Source organism: Bacillus rossius, chromosome 2, assembly GCF_032445375.1.
Source record: "Bacillus rossius redtenbacheri isolate Brsri chromosome 2, Brsri_v3, whole genome shotgun sequence".
In the NCBI taxonomy this organism is placed as follows: domain Eukaryota; kingdom Metazoa; phylum Arthropoda; class Insecta; order Phasmatodea; family Bacillidae; genus Bacillus; species Bacillus rossius.
The window spans coordinates 127185732-127206264 of NC_086331.1; the positions used below are offsets into that span (position 1 = coordinate 127185732).

General features: G+C 40.6%; 1 protein-coding gene across 1 annotated transcript in view; it reads right to left on the reverse strand.

The window, feature by feature from the left end:
* Positions 1-20533, reverse strand: part of LOC134528984 (cell adhesion molecule Dscam2-like) — a 98295-nt gene that overhangs the window by 33817 nt on the left and 43945 nt on the right. Inside the window, exons 5-10 of the mRNA XM_063362652.1 lie at positions 19129-19440; positions 16048-16212; positions 15300-15449; positions 14565-14711; positions 11547-11664; positions 1164-1377 (exon numbers count right to left, since the gene is read on the reverse strand). Coding sequence (XP_063218722.1) covers positions 1164-1377; positions 11547-11664; positions 14565-14711; positions 15300-15449; positions 16048-16212; positions 19129-19440 — 1106 coding nt within the window. The remainder of the gene's footprint in view (positions 1-1163; positions 1378-11546; positions 11665-14564; positions 14712-15299; positions 15450-16047; positions 16213-19128; positions 19441-20533) is intronic.

Sequence of the window (20533 nt, forward strand, 5' to 3'; positions counted from 1 at the left end):
AGCACGTGCGGACCGGTGCCTCCTGTTCCAGCTCAACATTCTATACTTACAGTAATTACAGATCAACTCGTAGACTTTTGACGTGATAACGTCTTATAAATCGACGAACGCCGTCTGCACGCACGAAAAATTGTCACGTTGCGCCCGAGCCGAGGCTGCAAGAACCGGCGAACCACCGTGCGAGAAAATCTTCTATAATATCAAAAAGGTTAAGGCGGGCTTTTTAACTAATTGTTCGTGATTATATTTAAAAAATTATTTAAATTAAATTTTCAAAAAACTGTAAATAATATTTGAAAATTTTAAAAGTATGTAATATTTCATCAGTGTTTTCTTATGACGTTATCACGTAAAATTATCGTCCGGAAACCGACTTTACAGACAACCCCCCCTTTTTTTAAATTGTTTAACTTTCACGAATTGAAAAATATATACAGTGCATATTTTTTGCACAAATAGCTGCCAAAGTTACATTTTTAACATTTTTGGGTTGTACAAATAAGGAGAATTTAATTTAACACAGGGCTGAAACTTTTTAGGTTTAACTGCAATGCCACTGGCTACTTCAAGAAATGGTTTGAATTTCTTTCAGAAAATATTAATTTATTTTACCTGGCATTTCAAAATTTGTTACGATTTTGACAGCCATGAAACATGAAATGAGTTTTTGTGATAGAAATGCAAACCATATCATGAAGTAGCCAGTGGTGTTGCAGTTAAACCTAAAAACTTTCAGTTCTGCAATAAATTAAATTCCCCTTATTTGTACAACCCAAAAACATTAAAAATGTAAATTCGGCAGCTAATTATGCAAAAAGTATGCGCTGTATATATTTTTCATTTCGTGAAAGTTAAACAATTGAAAAAGTCTAAAAGCGATTTCAACTATGCGAAAAACACTTAATGCTGTTTTGAATTTAAAAAAAGTCATTATATATATAAATAAGTAGAGGATACAAAAATTACTGGTATGCTACACCACAAAATATGAGGCTACCAAAATAGAGTGAGTTAATTTTCACTGGATTGTTTACCCGATGCATTACTTCTCACAATCATTGTAGCTATGTTAGCAACATAGGTATAATGAAAGCTGCCATCTAGCGGGGGGGCCCAAAACCACTTCAGAAAGCTGGTTCTAGAGAGTCTCCCCGGGTGCGCACCTGCCCCGCCGGCTGCATGGCCACGGCCAGTGGTGACGTCACGTGCAGCCGCAGCTCCAGACGCTCGGTGCCGGCGCTGTTGGAGGCCGCGCACGCCCAGTGGCCAGCGTCAGACTCGTCCGCGTGCAGGATGGCCAGGCACTCGCCCACCGCGAACACGCGCTCGCCCGCCTCCACGGCGGTGCGCCGCTGGTGCTGGTCCTGGCGGAACCACCTGCGCACACACCGCCGCTCGGGAGCATGCGCCTTGGCCACAGGGCGAGGAGGGAGGCACACAAGTGAGACACCCCGCGTGCAGGCCAGGCACTCGCCCACCTGCGCACACGCCGCCACTCGGGAGCACGCGCCTTGGCCACAGGGCGAGGAGGGAGGCACACAAGTGAGACTCCCCGCGTGCAGGCCAGGCACTCGCCCACCTGCGCACACGCCGTCACTCGGGAGCACGCGGCTTGGCCACAGGGCGAGGCGGGAGGCACACAAGTGAGACTCCCCGCGTGCAGGCCAGGCACTCGCCCACCTGCGCACACGCCGTCACTCGGGAGCACGCGCCTTGGCCACAGGGCGAGGCGGGAGGCACACAAGTGAGACTCCCCCGCGTGCAGGCCAGGCACTCGCCCACCTGCGCACACGCCGTCACTCGGGAGCACGCGGCTTGGCCACAGGGCGAGGCGGGAGGCACACAAGTGAGACACCCCGCATGCAGGCCAGGCACTCGCCCACCTGCGCACACGCCGTCACTCGGGAGCACGCGGCTTGGCTACAGGGCGAGGAGGGAGGCACACAAGTGAGACTCCCCCGCGTGCAGGCCAGGCACTCGCCCACCTGCGCACACGCCGCCACTCGGGAGCACGCGGCTTGGCCACAGGGCGAGGAGGGAGGCACACAAGTGAGACTCCCCCGCGTGCAGGCCAGGCACTCGCCCACCAGCGCACACGCCGTCACTCGGGAGCACGCGGCTTGGCCACAGGGCGAGGAGGGAGGCACACAAGTGAGACTCCCTCGCGTGCAGGCCAGGCACTCGCCCACCTGCGCACACGCTGTCACTCGGGAGCACGCGGCTTGGCCACAGGGCGAGGAGGGAGGCACACAAGTGAGACTCCCCCGCGTGCAGGCCAGGCACTCGCCCACCAGCGCACACGCCGTCACTCGGGAGCACGCGGCTTGGCCACAGGGCGAGGAGGGAGGCACACAAGTGAGACTCCCCCGCGTGCAGGCCAGGCACTCGCCCACCAGCGCACACGCCGTCACTCGGGAGCACGCGGCTTGGCCACAGGGCGAGGAGGGAGGCACACAAGTGAGACTCCCCCGCGTGCAGGCCAGGCACTCGCCCACCTGCGCACACGCCGTCACTCGGGAGCACGCGGCTTGGCCACAGGGCGAGGAGGGAGGCACACAAGTGAGACTCCCCCGCGTGCAGGCCAGGCACTCGCCCACCTGCGCACACGCCGTCACTCGGGAGCACGCGCCTTGGCCACAGGGCGAGGAGGGAGGCACACAAGTGAGACTCCCCCGCGTGCAGGCTAGGCACTCGCCCACCTGCGCACACGCCGTCACTCGGGAGCACGCGGCTTGGCCACAGGGCGAGGAGGGAGGCACACAAGTGAGACTCCCCCGCGTGCAGGCCAGGCACTCGCCCACCTGCGCACACGCCGCCACTCGGGAGCACGCGGTTTGGCCACAGGGCGAGGAGGGAGGTACACAATTGAGACTCTTAGCCATAGAGCGAGGAGGTGTGACTCTTACAGTGGACTTGCAACATGTGGCACTGGGAATTTAAATCTTATGAATCAAAATATTTGTTAGGCAAAAGTTTCCAAATCTTATTAGTTGACTAAAACAAATTATTTTGAAGTCTGCGTAACAAAGTTGTTCACAAAAATGTTTATAAATTCGTTATCTGAATCCAAGAGAGCGGATGTGATGTCTAAATTCAAGTTGTCAGACATGACTTCATAATTAAAAATAGTGATAGTGAATATGCGAGAGGTTCTAGAAAATAAGATGTTTGGCGTGGCATCATAATTCAAAATGGCAGATGATTACAGAAAACAAAATGGCGGAAGTGTAGTCATTATTAAAACTGGCAGAATCCAAGATGGCGGCCGTGACGTTCTCCAAAATTGCTACCGAGGTCACAGTCATAGGTCCCCTCCAGAATCTTACCAGAGGCTTGCAGATGGTGAATGTAAGCATTTTTAGTGACTTTAGTTATTTTAAAGGCAAACCACTTTGAGGAATTATTAATTTTGAATTTTTGAAAACTTTATGATAAATCTTCCCTAGAAAATGAAAATTTTGAACTTTCAGAATTATTTTGGGTTTTTCGGCGGAAACGTTTTTCTAAAAACTGTAAATTTTGAGTAATTTAAACGAATTTAGGGTCAATTTTGGCAAATTTTTAGCAAATTTTGGCCAATATTTGGCAAATTCGAAAGGGCAACCTCAATTTCCAAGGTCATCCAAGATGGCTGCCGTGACATTAAAAACCAAGATGGCAACCAACAATCCCAATCCTAGCACCTGCACCAAGGCTTGGAAATACTTTTAGCCTATATACTACTCACTAATAATTTAAATTTGGCCAGGGACAACGATTAGTGAATTAATGGAAAAATGCCCCTATAACAACACCAAACAAAAAATAATAACGTCTTTGAAGTTATAAATACAATCAATCATGAAAGCCATGCATATTAATTAATAAAGAGTGCGTTAAAATTATTTTCACAATGTTTTGAATCGGTTTTTATTTGGATATAGGTATGCAATATAAAAGTGCTTGATATGAATTGTTTTTTAACCGACACTACGATCTTTATAGTTTGTGTCATTGTAACAACTTTCAAAGATTTTTGAAGTACAAATCTTAAAAACCTATTAAATTTCAAAATTATTATACTACCTACAAACAGGCTTCGTGAATACTCTTGTGTCCACATACTTTTAATAATGCAATGTCCATACGGTAATAAGCGATAATCGAAGGCGGCTAAAGCCTAGAAAACTACAGTATACTGACAAAGACCGTGAAAGCCTGATTAGCAAAACATAGGAATAATATATAGGTTAACATTTTAAACTTCCGCCAAACATTTAAAAAAAATATTCTAATAAACATTAAACACCACATGTAAAAAAATTATTGATTTAAAAAATTTTAAATTTACTTTGTTTTGGTAACAAAGACACGTTTATATATTTATACCAATATTTAACATCATATGTACATTATTTTCTCTAACTTAAAGTTGAAATATGTTTACATTAAATTGATTATCAATAATACGAGATTAGAAGTTGCGTTTACTTATCTCAGGCTCATTATTTTCTTAAAACTGTGATAAATTATTAAATTTCGCATTAAGTAATTTTAAGTTTTGCTTTGAATTTATAAATCAATACGTAAACAAAAACCTAGCTCTTAAAAAAATTAAAACATGAAATATATATTTCACCCAAATTAAAAATTTAGGACTAAGTTACGAATCGATACATATATTTTTTTTAAATTGATTGTTAGTTTCTATGCAAAATAAGAAAAACAAAAACACTTTAAAATTTTAAAAATTACATTTATTTCTGAAGTTAAAGATTCAAAAGGAAGAAATACCGCTTCTTGAAAAATAGATTGCTTATTACAACTTCATAGTTTAAATATTATTGAAATTTCAAATAAATTTTGTATAGCAAAAATCTATTTAATTTTTAACTAATAATATATTTTAATAATACATACTTTTCAACATTCATTTAGCTCTATTTTAATTTAGAAAACAAAAAATAAAAAATTAAGAGTTATTGTAATATAAGATAAAAATTATTTTTTTCTCCATTTTGACATTTTAGATTGGATTGCAACAGATTATTTTTTCCCCCTCCATTTCGTTCTTTCTTGTGTCAGTCATTTCAATTCAGTGTATGATCAGCAGCCGAAATCCTCCTTGATCCGATCATTGAACCAACTTTTTCTAGGTCTTCCTCTTGCTTTATAACTCTCCGTAAAGCCTTCCTTTACAGTTCCCTATGACGAAATATATCTTCAATCCGGATGGTCCGGATGGTCTCCCATATCCTTTAAACCTTCTCTCCGTCGAACCTCTTCAATCGATACATGGCAGACGACGGGATATCGAGTTTCCGAATGAAGCATCACATTTCAAAAGAATCGATCTTTCTTTCTTCTCCTTCCATTTCCAACATGGACTGACCTCGAGCAGCGGTCCTCGATACCAAAATGAAATCTACACTCGTCTGCTTAATAAATTGAAATAAAATATAATAACAGATTCTTGCTCAATAACAATCTACAAATCATTATTTTAGTTTGGTTTACATGAGAAAGACCTAATGCTCTGTTATTTGAACTTAAGAGGCCACTCTAGTGTTTCAGGGGCACTACGCAACCCGCGTTAACCTCATAAGATTCAATGCTATTTTCATTTTGCTTATAACTAATTAACTAATATAGATTTCGAAATGATGCTTGCTTGATATGTAAGACAACGATGTTCTTATCAAAGCCCCTTTCTTCAAAAACGTGCATAAATTATGGTTTTATACTAATCTTTACTAATATGCATAAGTGTATTGTCTAGGTTTGAACCATAATTTATGCACGTGTTTGAAGAAAGGGGCTTTGATAAGAGCATCGTTGTCTTACATATCAACCAAGCATCATTTCGAAATCTATATTAGTTTATTAGTTATAAGCAAAATGAAAATAACATTGAATCTTATGAGGTTAACGCGGGTTGCGTAGTGCCCCTGAAACACTGGAGTGGCCTCTTAAGGCTTGATCTCACCACGAATGTTGATAATTACACTTTCATGACAATACTTTACACTAAAGGCTATTTCTGACAATTTTAACATGATACCTCTCTTACATTTTTTTCTATCAGAAATGTGTTCTATAATTATTTGAAAAGTGTAATTCATGGCAATGAATTTAAAATGATCGTAAATGTTTGTTATTATTATCACTTGCCCGACTTTGTACACCAATTATAACACTTAGTAGACATCCGTTGAAAATATTTGTCACAGAATAACAAATGCAATAGAGGTATCGTGTTATGAGGGTTGTCTGATAAGACCCGTCAACAAAAACTGGGGAATGTGTTTGCGCATGCTTTGGAATATACTCTCTGAAATCTCAGCCATTTTGGACGCGCAGTTGTATTATATCAATCGTTTGCGTGAATCTATGCATGTTTTTGTTGACTAGTCCTGCCATCTTCATGATGTGGTCGTAAACTTTTCATACAATCCTCGTAATTAACATACATAGACCAATAGTTATAATGATATAATGAAATAAAATCCTTTTTGAAGTGTTACACTAATCTGTAAGCTCTATTACGAACAAACATTAAAAAAAAATTGGGTGTTATAGGGTTGGAAGTGTTTGTTGTTAACTCTAAAAAGACCATACATGGACCAAGTAGGCCTACAAAAAGTTTTGTTATTATTGCCATTGTCCCTACCTGTTTAAATTTTTGGCCAATCTGGGCCTAGTGATCAACACATCGAACTTTCTGAACACATGTCTCAATAAGAGTTTCCTTAGGATCCTTGTCGTTGTTGTTTGATCAAAGAAGCTATTCTTTCCAGATGCTACCTTAGCTTGGTCTGCTTCTGCTCATAAGGAATTTCAGACATTGTCAATCTGATGACTTTGGTTCCCAGGTAGTGAAATTCCTCAATACTGTCCAGCTTTTACCCACCCAGAACTTTGACTGTCTCTGCGTTGTGTTTACTTGCTACAGAAGTTTTGGCTTTGTCCTTGTGTATTTTCGTATCAAACCCCTTGTCGAAAGTGGGCTTCATTTCAGTCGAGTGTTCTTTACTTTCGGCAAACAACACTTCATTATCTGGAAGAAGTAACATGTTTTAGTTCCTTCTTCCTGTACACACTATCCACTGGATATCCCCGTTTTTCTCTTGCATCATCCAAACCATTTTGGAAGTAACTATTAAATAATGTTGGCGACAGAAAGTACCTTTGCCGAGCTCTTATTTTATCCCTGACTCTCGGCAGCATCTCCTCATATTTAAAATGCTACTTCTTTTTTATACAGGTTCCATGTCTGCCCAAGGCCCCTCCCTCTATTTCACTTCTATATCCTTTATTATAATAAACGATGGACCCCATACGACTCTATCAAATTGTTTTTTTTTTTTAAATCAATTAAACAAAATACAGACATGATAAATAAAAACATTATATTTTTTTCCATGTGTGGGTTTATTTCAAGAAAATTGAAATTAAGAGATTGATAGTTGAGAAACAAAAAAAAATCGTACTATTTTACTCGAAAAGTGTGTTTATAGAACTATTAAAAAAAACCTTGACCACTTACAGTTAAAAGATTGAGGCATAAAAGTTCAGTTCCAAAACAGAAAATTGTACTGATAACCTGGTAGTGAGAAATAATCCCGAACGGGGCTTGCAGCAGAGGGCCAACGGCCATTTGTTTCCCTACTCCTTGGCACGTTGCGCAAGCGCGGCACAAGTGGGCAAGGCTTACAACCAAAGAAAAAAAACAATGACGTCACAAAGGGGTAGAAGAGGGAGGGGATAGAGGGGAGGTCGACGCTAAGCACGGACAATTCAAACACGAGTTGATGAGAACTATACAAGTGGACAAGAGTTTATTCATATTAATGAAAAAAAAACTGTCAAATGTGTGAAAGAAAATTAGATAAATTATTTTCCAACTCATAAAAATATCGAAAACCTACTTAACAATTTGTAATTTAAAAAAAATATTAATAAGTAATCAATTAAATTGTTTCAGTAATATTAAATTTTGTATAAATTTAGTTTTGTATCAGTTTTAAAACACATGTTTATGATATTGATTATTTAGAGATGTCATCATAGTCTTACTACACAATTCTATAACAACAATAAAAACAAAATGGAATGCTATTTCAATCAGTATTTATAACCTAACAAGATATCATAATATCTTTAGAAATTCATTAGGAAAAGAGAGCAATAACAAGGGTTTAACCTAAGTGTAAAATTAAATTGTTATTTAGAAACTAGCTATAGATGAAAAGGAATACATTTTTGTCGAGGAAAGTGAACATAAACCTAAAATTGATATATTATTTCTTAAAAATTCCAGAAGATTTTAAATTTTTTTTTTAAATTAGTTACAACTAATTTGTAGTTGTTACTGGTTCACTTACAATACCATTTTACTAAGGCATTATAAGGTCAGGGGGGGTAATAAGGCCCAGCAGGTAATAAGGCCCGAGAGCTGATATCGATAGTAGCGATGAGATATTTAGGTTGCAACGCAAAGCAGTATGTACCTACCCTGGGCTACCATCTAGCGGTGTATACGAGAACCCGGTGGATTTAGTTACGCGTGAAGCACGCACGAAGCAAGGTGAGCAAGGTAAGAACATTGATGTTTTTATAAATTTGTATTAGAATCGTGATATGCTATTTCATTGTAAGTTATGTATTACATTTTTGTGAATTAGTGCAATGTGTTGGGTATTGAATTAACAATAAACTAGATATGATTGTTGTTATAATTTACATAAAGGAAGCGACGGTATAACCGCAAACCAAAATGTCTACGTTACAGGAAATATGGCCCTCATGAAAGAATAAGTGGGCCTTATTTCCTGCAAGGACCAAACACCGTTATTTTTATTTTATTTGTATGAAATCACTGCTGAACTATGGTGCAAGTATGTACTATATATTGTCAGTAGTCAGTCAGGAGTTTATACAATCAGAGAAAGAGGTTTGTTGGTATTTTTACATGTTAATTTATTTTTAAGTAGGTAGATATAATGGTAGCCATGGACTTCTTATGAACTCTGTGTTGAAAGTGAAACACCCGGCACCATATTAGGTGTATGTTGATTGAAAAGTAATAGTTTAAATTATTTGTTTCTAGCTTATAACTTTGAGCTTACCTACCTGAGTTAAATTAACCTTACTTTAATACATAAGAAAACAGTCACCATTACTGGATGATTTTAATCCATTGTTGACATAAGAAATGCGTTTTTATTTTTGTTTCAGATTGTCACAATGGGTAAGAAATGCCGAGGCCTAAGAGGCAACTGGACACGTAGCATGATGGAGGAAGCTTTACAGTTACTTAGGAAAGGAAAATCTCAAAGGTATGTTGAAAATCACTGCGGTATACCTCGCAGAACTTTAAGAAATCATTTAAAGTCTGGGAGCTGTGAAAGAAAATTGGGTTGCCATAAGATTCTCACTGCAGACCAAGAGAAGGATCTGGAAGAGAGGATTGTTCGTTTTGCTGATATAGGATTTCCTTTAACGCCCTTAATCATGCGTAGGTGTGTTTTCAAATTCGTAGAAACACACAGAATCAAACATCCATTTAAAAAAGAAGACAAGTTAGCTGGTAGAGAATGGTTTCGTGGCTTCTTGAAACGCCATCCACGTCTGTGCAGAAGAAAGGCCCAGTCACTGAACCCCGCAAGAGCTCAGAAATTGAACCCATTCATTGTTGATGACTACTTCACTAAACTGGGTGCTGTCATTAACCAACTTAACCTGAACGGACGCCCTCAGAACATATTTAATATGGACGAAAAAGGGATTCGCTTGACATTGCACCACCAACAGAATGTTCTTGCACGCAAGGGAGCCAAACGTGTTCATCTTGTCTCTCATGAACATGCTGAGAATGTGACAGCTGTTGCATGTGTTAGTGCCATGGGAGCTGTGATTCCTCCCATGATATTGTTTAAAGGAAAGAGGTACAGAAAGACTTTCAAACATGGCCTTCCTCCAGGATCAAAAGTGGTTATGACACCTAAGGGGTCAATGACAAGTGAAGTTTTTGTGCAATGGCTGGAACACTTTGCAAAATTCAAACCTGCGGGTGATACTTTACTTGTCATGGATGGAGCAAAACCTCATTTGGACATATCTATTGTAGAGAAAGCTGAAGAACATTCCATAACTCTGCTTTGTTTGCCGAGTAACACTACACACGAATTACAGCCACTAGACAAAGCAGTCTTCCGACCTTTCGAGCATTATTGGGATGCTGAACTGCTATACTGGTGGGACCGAGACCCAGAAGATCCTGACAGGAAATTAACGAAGGATACTTTCTCTGAAGTATTCACTCCTGTGTGGAGCAAATCCATGACTTTGAGCAACATAGCTAATGGCTTTCGTGCGACAGGAATTTATCCATTCGATTATAAAGTGATTCCAGAAGAAGCCTTCGCCCCCAGTACTGTCACATTCAACGAAGAAAAAGAATCTGATGATGATACGCCTCTCTCTGTAAGGTTGGCAAAACTACATGATAAACGCAGACATGAAATGACAAAATCACCATTTCAAGAACTTTTACCAACACCACACAAGAAAGCCAAGAAATCAAGTGGAGTTCCTCGCAAAAAGGCTGTGAACTATAAAGCTCAAAGACTATCAAGGAATTTGTTCGCAGCTGTCCCAGACAACGATGCATGCACAAACCAGTTGGAAGGGGTTACACCACTACATCAACCTGCAACATCTTCGTTAGCTCCAGGAAGATCTACTGCTCGTTCAAAAGCAACTACTCCATTATTACAAGCTGGTACTGCAACTGTACAATCTTCAACATCTGACACCACGACACAAAGTTGGTACTGCACTGCTTGCGGAGAAGACTACCAGGCTGACATGCGGGCTTGCAACAAGTGTGGGGTTTGGGTCCATGAGATATGTGTCGGTCTTACAAAAGACGACAAGGAAGATTTTTTTTGCTGTTAATTTTGTAATTGCTCAGTCAAATTTTTGTTTCACTTATTAGAGAAATGTTTCATTTGGTCCTTACCTTTAGTTTTAACTTTAATAAGGTTACAAACTACATGTATCGCATTTTACAAGACAAAAATGTTCTATTTTTGGTCAATAAAGTATGTATGTAATATGTAGGTATATAAAAAAGTTATTTTAATTACATGTATTAAACTTGTTGATTTTATGTACCTTTCATGTAGTGGGCCTTATTACATGTCAGTGCAGGAAATAAAGCCCATTTGCAGCGATGTCTTCACCTTCATTTCATGTCAACTGTACCTCTCGCTGAAATTAATCTTAATTCCATTTAAGTGCAGTACTTTACAAATGTGAACTTTCATTTATAAGATTTTTTTATAACTTCATTACTTTACGTACAGGTGCTGTTTATTTCGAAAGTGGGCCTTATTACCCCCCCTGACCTTAGTACAAATTCTGCAGTAACATAAACACGAGCAAAAAAAGGTGACCTCAGGAGACGTTTTTTTTTCCTTATGGGAAATAGATTTTTAAAATTTCAAACTGTCGACCAGTAAAATACACGTACATATTATTTGTTGAAACTCCTTCGAACTTACTTGTATGTCGGGGGAGGATTTCCTTCGACGACGCATGGCAGAACAACAGACTGTCCTTTCTTGGCATTGATGGTGATTTGCTTCTCCAGAGGGCGCGGTGCAGTGATCGCATTCGAATCTGCAATAGCAAACAATGTCATCAAGTCAAATGATTTCTATGAAGGCAAACATTTTTACGCAGTGATCGCATTCGAATTTGCAATAGCAAACAATGTCATCAAGTCAACTGATTTATATGAAGGTAAACATTTTTAAGGAGTGATGGCATTCTAATCTGCAATAGCAAACAATGTCATCAAGTCAAATGATTTCTATGAAGGTAAACATTTTTAAGCAGTGATGGCATTCAAATTTGCAATAGCAAACAATGTCATCAAGTCAAATGATTTCTATGAAGGCAAACATTTTTACGCAGTGATCGCATTCGAATTTGCAATAGCAAACAATGTCATCAAGTCAAATGATTTCTATGAAGGCAAACATTTTTACGCAGTAATCGCATTCGAATTTGCAATAGCAAACAATGTCATCAAGTCAAATGATTTCTATGAAGGTAAAAAATTTTACGCAGTGATCGCATTCGAATTTGCAATAGCAAACAATGTCATCAAGTCAAATGATTTCTATGAAGGCAAACATTTTTACGCAGTAATCGCATTCGAATTTGCAATAACAAACAATGTCATCAAGTCAAATGATTTCTATAAAGGCAAACATTTTTACGCAGTAATCGCATTCGAATTTGCAATAACAAACAATGTCATCAAGTCAAATGATTTCTATGAAGGTAAACATTTTTACCCTTTGATCGCATTCGAATTTGCAATAGCAAACAATGTCATCAAGGCAAATGATTTCTATGAAGGCAAACATTTTTATGCAGTGATGGCATTCTAATCTGCAGTAGCAAACAATGTTATCAGGTCAAATGATTTCTATGAAGGCAAACATTTTTATGCAGTGATAGCATTCGAAACTGCAATAGCAAATAATGTCATTGAGTCAAATTATTTCTATGAAGGCAAACATTTTTTTTCGCCCAAATTTATTCATGCACTTAAAATGATATCACACAATCATTGCTCTATTGCTATCCTTGACACATGAGTTGCGATTTATAGATTTAAAAAAATCGAGAAAACTTATGCATAAACATTTTATAGGTAAAATATAAAGAAGTGGTAATGACATGTAATAACACACAGTCAATGAAAAATTTCTGCACAAATGGGAATCCTTTTTTTACATTGTTTGTAAACTTCGCCATACAAATATATATATATACATATATATATATATATATATATATATATATATATATACAGGGTGCGGCAGAGAGGACGGACGGTTTTAAAAAAATCATAAAATAGTTAATTTTTACGCAAAAACAAATTTATTGATACAATCAGGTTCACAAGGAAATAGCATTTGAGACAGTCAGTGTGGAAAATCACATCAGGCATGTGGTGGCCGAAATTGTTGATGCAGTGCTGGAGGCGTTCTTTGAAGTTCGCGTAGACTCTCTCCAACATCGCTCTCTCAACTTGGGCGACTTCCACGCGAATTGCGTCCTTCGATTCCGGGCAGATTGAGTCGGACTGCGAAGAAAGGCTTGTCGAACGATTTCAACATTTTCAGGAGTTCGAACTGTTCGCGGAGCTCCTCTTGGACTTCTGTTGATCAGTTCACCACGCCTGCGAAGTGATTCAACCCAACTAAGGATGGTGTTTCGAGAGGGAACAGCTCTATTCCGATGAATGTTGAAGTGGCGACGAAACTCACGCTGTACGACGGTGACTGACTCATTATTTCGGATGAAACAATCATAGGCGAAAACGCGGTGCTCCACCGTCCAAGACTCCATGACAACAACTGGTAAAACAATGCTAGGAACTCACGAGTCCAACGGCACCCTCCCCACCACTCTCATAGACGGAGGGGGAGAGTACTACCCATCTCAAAAAGTCCATCCTCTCTGCCGCACCCTGTGTGTGTGTGTGTGTGTGTGTGTGTGTGTGTATATATATATATATATATATATATATATAAAGCAGAAAGTGAGGGAATATGGCGCACCTTAAGAAAAAAAGCCTATTATTTATTTGAATAATGACATTTTGAACTGTACTTGCTCCTGTGCTTTCTCTACTATATATGCAAAACAGTTATATAAATCTTGTTCTCATTTAACCAAAAGTTCTGGAGTGGAAATACAAAAAAAATGGATCCATTACACGCATTCGTTTGGAAAATATAATGCACAGTAGAAAATTGGGAGAAATAATTTAACCGCTCATTTAAATGTGGTTTTATATGTAATGGACTGTAGTAATACTATATTACGTACAATGAAAAAAGTATTTCAGTTAAGTTATTTTGATCATTTTACTAAATAACAAATACTTTAATGTTCTTGCAAAGTTTTCCAATCCCATAAATAACACTTAAACTTACACTGATAAAATATAGATATGAAAATTTGAAAAATGCTTATTTTATTAATTATAAATTTATAACTTTCATTCGTTGTCAAAATAAGAAACATATTTAAATCATAGGAAAAACACATAAGTGTACACTATACATAATTATCCCTCGCATTGAAGCATTTTTACCAGTAAAGCGAGTTCACATTTTTAGGTAATGCAGTTTATTATCTTAAAACTGAAATCAACCATGATATAGGTTTTTAAAAATAATAATACATGAAAAATAATTTTTTGCCTGTAACAGTAAACCGAGCATATCCAACACTTAGCAATGTCACGCTAGTGAGGGCATTCACCGCTCGCCACTGATAACTAGTGTATTTGTCACCTTCATCGACCCGCCATGATAATGGTTCTCCCGAGGGAAGCATGTGATATTTACTTGTCACCGTGAACCGAGCATATCCAACGCTGAGCAACGTCACGCCAGTAAGTGTGTTCACCACTCGGCACTGATAACTGTGGTATTTGTCACCTTCATCGACCCGCCATGATAACGGTTCTCCCGAGGGAAGCATGTGATGTTTACCTGTCACCGTGAACCGAGCATATCCAACGCTGAGCAACGTCACGCCAGTAAGTGTGTTCACCACTCGGCACTGATAACTGTGGTATTTGTCACCTTCATCGACCCGCCATGATAACGGTTCTCCCGAGGGAAGCATGTGATATTTACCTGTCACCGTGAACCGAGCATATCCAACGCTGAGCAACGTCACGCCAGTAAGTGTGTTCACCACTCGGCACTGATAACTGTGGTATTTGTCGCCTTCATTGACCCGCCATGATAACGGTTCTCCCGAGGGAAGCGTGTGATATTTACCTGTCACCGTGAACCGAGCATATCCAACGCTGAGCAACGTCACGCCAGTAAGTGTGTTCACCACTCGGCACTGATAACTGTGGTATTTGTCGCCTTCATCGACCCGCCATGATAAAGGCTCTCCCGAAGGAAGCATGTGATATTTACCTGTCACCATGAACCGAGCATATCCAACGCTGAGCAATGTCACGCCAGTAAGTGTGTTCACCACTCGGCACTGATAACTGTGGTATTTGTCGCCTTCATCGACCCGCCATGATAAAGGTTCTCCCGAGGGAAGCATGTGATATTTACCTGTCACCGTGAACCGAGCATATCTAACGCTGAGCAACGTCACGCTAGTAAGTGTGTTCACCACTCGGCACTGAAAATTAGTGTATTTGTCACCTTCATCGACCCGCCATGATAACGGTTCTCCCGAGGGAAGCATGTGATATTTACCTGTCACCGTGAACCGAGCATATCCAACGCTGAGTAACGTCACGCCAGTAAGTGTGTTCACCACTCGGCACTGATAACTGTGGTATTTGTCGCCTTCATCGACCCGCCGTATCAGAAGTTCTCCCGACGGTAGCATGTGATATTTACCATCTGAAACCAACACAATGCCATAAAACTATCATCAACTTAGTGATCAGCACTAACATCACATAAACAAACTCGTTAATACAATCATTAATTAACTATTTCTCCTACAAAAAAGACCAAATTTTTTGATTTAACTTATTACACAAGTCGTACATTCTTTAAAATCAGGTTATAATATGCATATTTTCAGAGAAACATTTTTCTAGCTGCTTTTATTTAAATATGAGGAGGTCTTTCAGGCACAAAACAAACAAAGTACGCTAACAAACATTAGGTATATTTTACAAAGCAATACTTTACTAGAGATGGTAATGATGTTGTCTAAAACGTGTGGTGTTATGTTTGCGACTATGCATGTAAACATATATTAGGTAGTTTTGCACTCCACGGGTACATGCATTAATGCGTGCACTATTAGACGAATAAAACTCCCGTTATTGCTACTGTCAAAGATGCCTAGTGTGATATAATACTTTGGAAGTGGGCAATAATTCCGACACGTAGTGTCAAAAACTATAATCATTTAAATATCTATATAAGCTGTCAGAGCTCTATAACTTAGTTGCAATTGGCTGGAGTTAGTTAATTTTAAATAAATTACCTCCTTTCATAGAAGGATAGATGTTAAAAGATGAATCTTGGACCCATGATGTGACTGTTACGTAGTCACGGACGAAACTTGGGATTGTACATTTAAGTGCTGCTGTGTTGCCTCGAAGTATGTTCTTGTTGTAGTATATTTGGACTTCGAAGTACTGCAACACAACTAAAACATAAAAGCTGTGATTAATTTATTTGTCATGAACATTTTGAAATTTACTCTTGCAACACTATTTTTATAGCTCAACATTATTACAATGTTACAAGACCACTTAGAATTTATACAGTTAGGAAAAGAAACCCGATAGCTATAAGATTGGCAAGTAACAACATCAATGTATAATAAACAATTCAGCCGGATGTAGTCACCAGCAAATATTACATTTAAAAAAGAGATCTTCTTGGACCACAAAAAATATATTTTGGCGTCACAAGACTGAGTAAATAATTTAGTTTTCCCCTGAAACGAATGAATGCTTCGCTTTGAAAAATAAATATTTCAGATACCACAAATTCTGATGTAAATGTTTTTCATAATACATGAATCTTTCTCATAATCCAAGTGTCTGCAGATGGCAAAATAACATGCAATACGCCTACCTCTACAGTAGCAGGTGCTCACCTGCTCCAAAGTGTTATTTGCTGGTAGTATCATCAGACTATTGTGTAGTCCCTCTCTAGTTATTGTGACCTCTACGGTAGCAGGTGTTCACCTGCTCCAAAGTGTTATTTGTTAGAAGTATTATCAGACCATGGTGTGAATACTGTCTAGTTAATGTGACCTCTACGGTAGCAGCTTCTCACCTGCTCCAAAGTGTTATTTGTTTGAAGTATTATCAGACCATGGTGTGAATACTGTCTAGTTACTGTGACATCTACAGTAGCAGCTTCACACCTGCTCCAAAGTGTTATTTGTTGGAAGTTTTATCAGACCATGGTGTGAATACTGTCTAGTTACTGTGACCTCTACGGTAGCAGGTGCTCACTGGCTCCAAAGTGTTACTTGTTGGTAGTATCATGAGACCATAGACAGAAGGTGCTCACCTACTCCAAAGTGTTACTTGTTGGTAGTATCATGAGACCATTGACAGCAGGTGCTCACCTGCTCCAAAGTGTTACTTGTTGGTAGTATCATGAGACCATGGACAGCAGGTGCTCACCTGCTCCAAAGTGTTACTTGTTGGTAGTATCATGGACCATGGAAAGCAGGTGCTCACCTGCTCCAAAGTGTTACTTGTTGGTAGTATCATGAGACCATGGACAGCAGGTGCTCACCTGCTCCAAAGTTTTACTTGTTGGTAGTATCATGAGACCATGGACAGCAGGTGCTCACCTGCTCCAAAGTGTTACTTGTTGGTAGTATCATGAGACCATGGACAGCCGATGCTCACCTGCTCCAAAGTGGTACTTGTTGGTAGTATCATGAGACCATGGACAGCAGGTGCTCACCGGCTCCAAAGTGTTACTTGTTGGTAGTATCATGATACCATGGACAGCAGGTGCTCACCTGCTCCAAAGTGTTACTTGTTGGTAGTATCATGAGACCACGGACAGCAGGTGCTCGCCTGCTCCAAAGTGTTACTTGTTGGTAGTATCATCAGACCATGGTGCGGGCTCTCTAGGACAGCAGGTGCTCACCGGCTCCAAAGTGTTACTTGTTGGTAGTATCATCAGACCATGGTGCGGGCTCTCTAGGACAGCCGGTGCTCACCTGCTCCAAAGTGTTATTTGTTGGAAGTATTATCAGACCATGGTGTGAATACTGTCTAGTTCCTGTGACCTCTACGGTAGCAGGTTCCCACCTGCTCCAAAGTGTTACTTGTTGGTAGTATCATGAGACCACGGACAGCATGTGCTCACCGGCTCCAAAGTGTTACTTGTTGGTAGTATCATGAAACCATGGACAGCAGGTGCTCACCTACTCCAAAGTGATACTTGTTGGTAGTATCATGAGACCACGGACAGCATGTGCTCACCGGCTCCAAAGTGTTACTTGTTGGTAGTATCATGAGACCACGGACAGCAGGTGCTCACCTGCTCCAAAGTGTTACTTGTTGGTAGTATCACGAGACCACGGACAGCATGTGCTCACCGGCTCCAAAGTGTTACTTGTTGGTAGTATCATGAGACCACGGACAGCAGGTGCTCACCTGCTCCAAAGTGTTACTTGTTGATAGTATCATGAGACCATGGACAGCAGGTGCTCACCGGCTCCAAAGTGTTACTTGTTGGTAGTATCATGGACAACGGACAGCAGGTGTTCACCTGCTCCAAAGTGTTACTTGTTGGTAGTATCATGAGACCATGGACAGCAGGTGCTCACCTGCTCTAAAGTGTTACTTGTTGGTAGTATCATGAGACCACGGACAACAGGTGCTCGCCTGCTCCAAAGTGTTACTTGTTGGTAGTATCATCAGACCATGGTGCGGGCTCTCTAGGACAGCAGGTGCTCACCGGCTCCAAAGTGTTACATGTTGGTAGTATCATCAGACCATGGTGCGGGCTCTCTAGGACAGCCTGTGCTCACCTGCTCCAAAGTGTTATTTGTTGGAAGTATTATCAGACCATTGTGTGAATACTGTCTAGTTACTATGACCTCTACGGTAGCAGGTTCCCACCTGCTCCAAAGTGTTACTTGTTGGTAGTATCATGAGACCACGGACAGCATGTGCTCACCGGCTCCAAAGTGTTACTTGTTGGTAGTATCATGAGACCACGGACAGCAGGTGCTCACCTGCTCCAAAGTGTTACTTGTTGATAGTATCATGAGACCACGGACAGCATGTGCTCACCGGCTCCAAAGTGTTACTTGTTGGTAGTATCATGAGACCACGGATCGCAGGTGCTTACCTGCTCCATAGTGTTACTTGTTGATAGTATCATGAGACCACGGACAGCATGTGCTCACCGGCTCCAAAGTGTTACTTGTTGGTAGTATCATGAGACAACGGACAGCAGGTGTTCACCTGCTCCAAAGTGTTACTTGTTGGTAGTATCATGAGACCATAGACAGAAGGTGCTCACCTGCTCCAAAGTGTTACTTTTTGATAATATCATGAGACCACGGACAGCAGGTGCTCACCGGCTCGGATGCGGACGTCTCTGCTGACGATGCGCCCGACGGGGTTGGACGCCACGCAGCGGTACACATTGGCGTGGATGTCGTGGCGGTAGGCGCTCGGGTGGAAGGGCAGGAACAGCAGCGAGCCGTTGGCGAGGATCTCGACGATCTGCGAGACGGGCCGCACCGGCTTGCCGCCGCCCGTCACCCAGAACAAGTCGGGCTGCGGGCTGCCCCCCGCCGTGCAGTCGACGCGCGCGCCCGTGTCGTTGGCGAAGTCCACGCGGAACGACGGCTCCTTCAGGAAGAACGGGCCCACGAACGAAGCTGAGGCTGGAACGACCACGGCGAGCACTGTCACCCCTCCGAAGCACGGCCATGAGTAGGGACCGGAAAAATTCGCGGATTCAATGACCTCTAGGATAGCCTCCATTATCCTCTGCATTTCTCAAGTAAACACGCGTGTTCATTGGGTACTAAATTGTGAGGCGTCTCCACTGGGTAGCTCGTGATTCGACGCTTCTTTGGTCGATAGTCTTTCATTGGCCCAGAGAGTTTAAGTTAAACTGCGAGCCAATAGCAGAACCAGCAGAAATGTACACAAGTTTGAATTTCAGCCTATCACGAAATGAATACGCGAATTTTTCCGGTCTCTAGCCATAAGCGAAGCTCGACACTTCCATGATCAACTCAAAATACCTGGACTTTAAAGCAACACTTTTGAAACGCGCAAAAACATCCACTTCATATTGCAAAGCTATCCTGGTACACCCATGTTATTTGACGGAAATAGCTCCCTCCATGCTATGGAACGAAGTAAGCAAATTATGGGGAACTTCAATTTTAGTTTGACTTCCTTTAGTCATACATACCCTATAGTCAATAGTTAAATGGCTAGGTTCACCTGCATTCCTGCACTAGGCGCAGACTTTCCGTTTCTACGAAGTAACTCGTGGAAACTATCAGTTAAAACGGACGTTTCAAAGAGGAGTAGCCTTAGTTATTAAACTTGAATGATTTGCATTTTTAGCTCAATTTTTTAAAATAAATTAATCAATATAACCATGGGAAAGTGATTGTAAAGGAATTAGTCGTTTTAATACGTGTTTATTGAGTGGCTTTGAGAAACTAAAAGGCCAATTTATGCTTAAATCCTAGCGAGAATATAGGTAACGTAATTATGTGTAATACATTTTTGAATTAAACTTTTGTATGTAGCCTTTTTCTTAACACATGAATGTTTTTTTATAATCATTCGTAAAGCAATAACAATTTGGTTTCGAAAAAGCCAAGAAACCTGATATTTCCAGGGTGTTGGGAAAATCTAGTTTTTATTTATTTATGAATGATATTCCTAAAATTAAGAGTTCTGCACAAAAAGGCTACATGCAATGGATAAGCAAAAATTATATAATACATTATACAT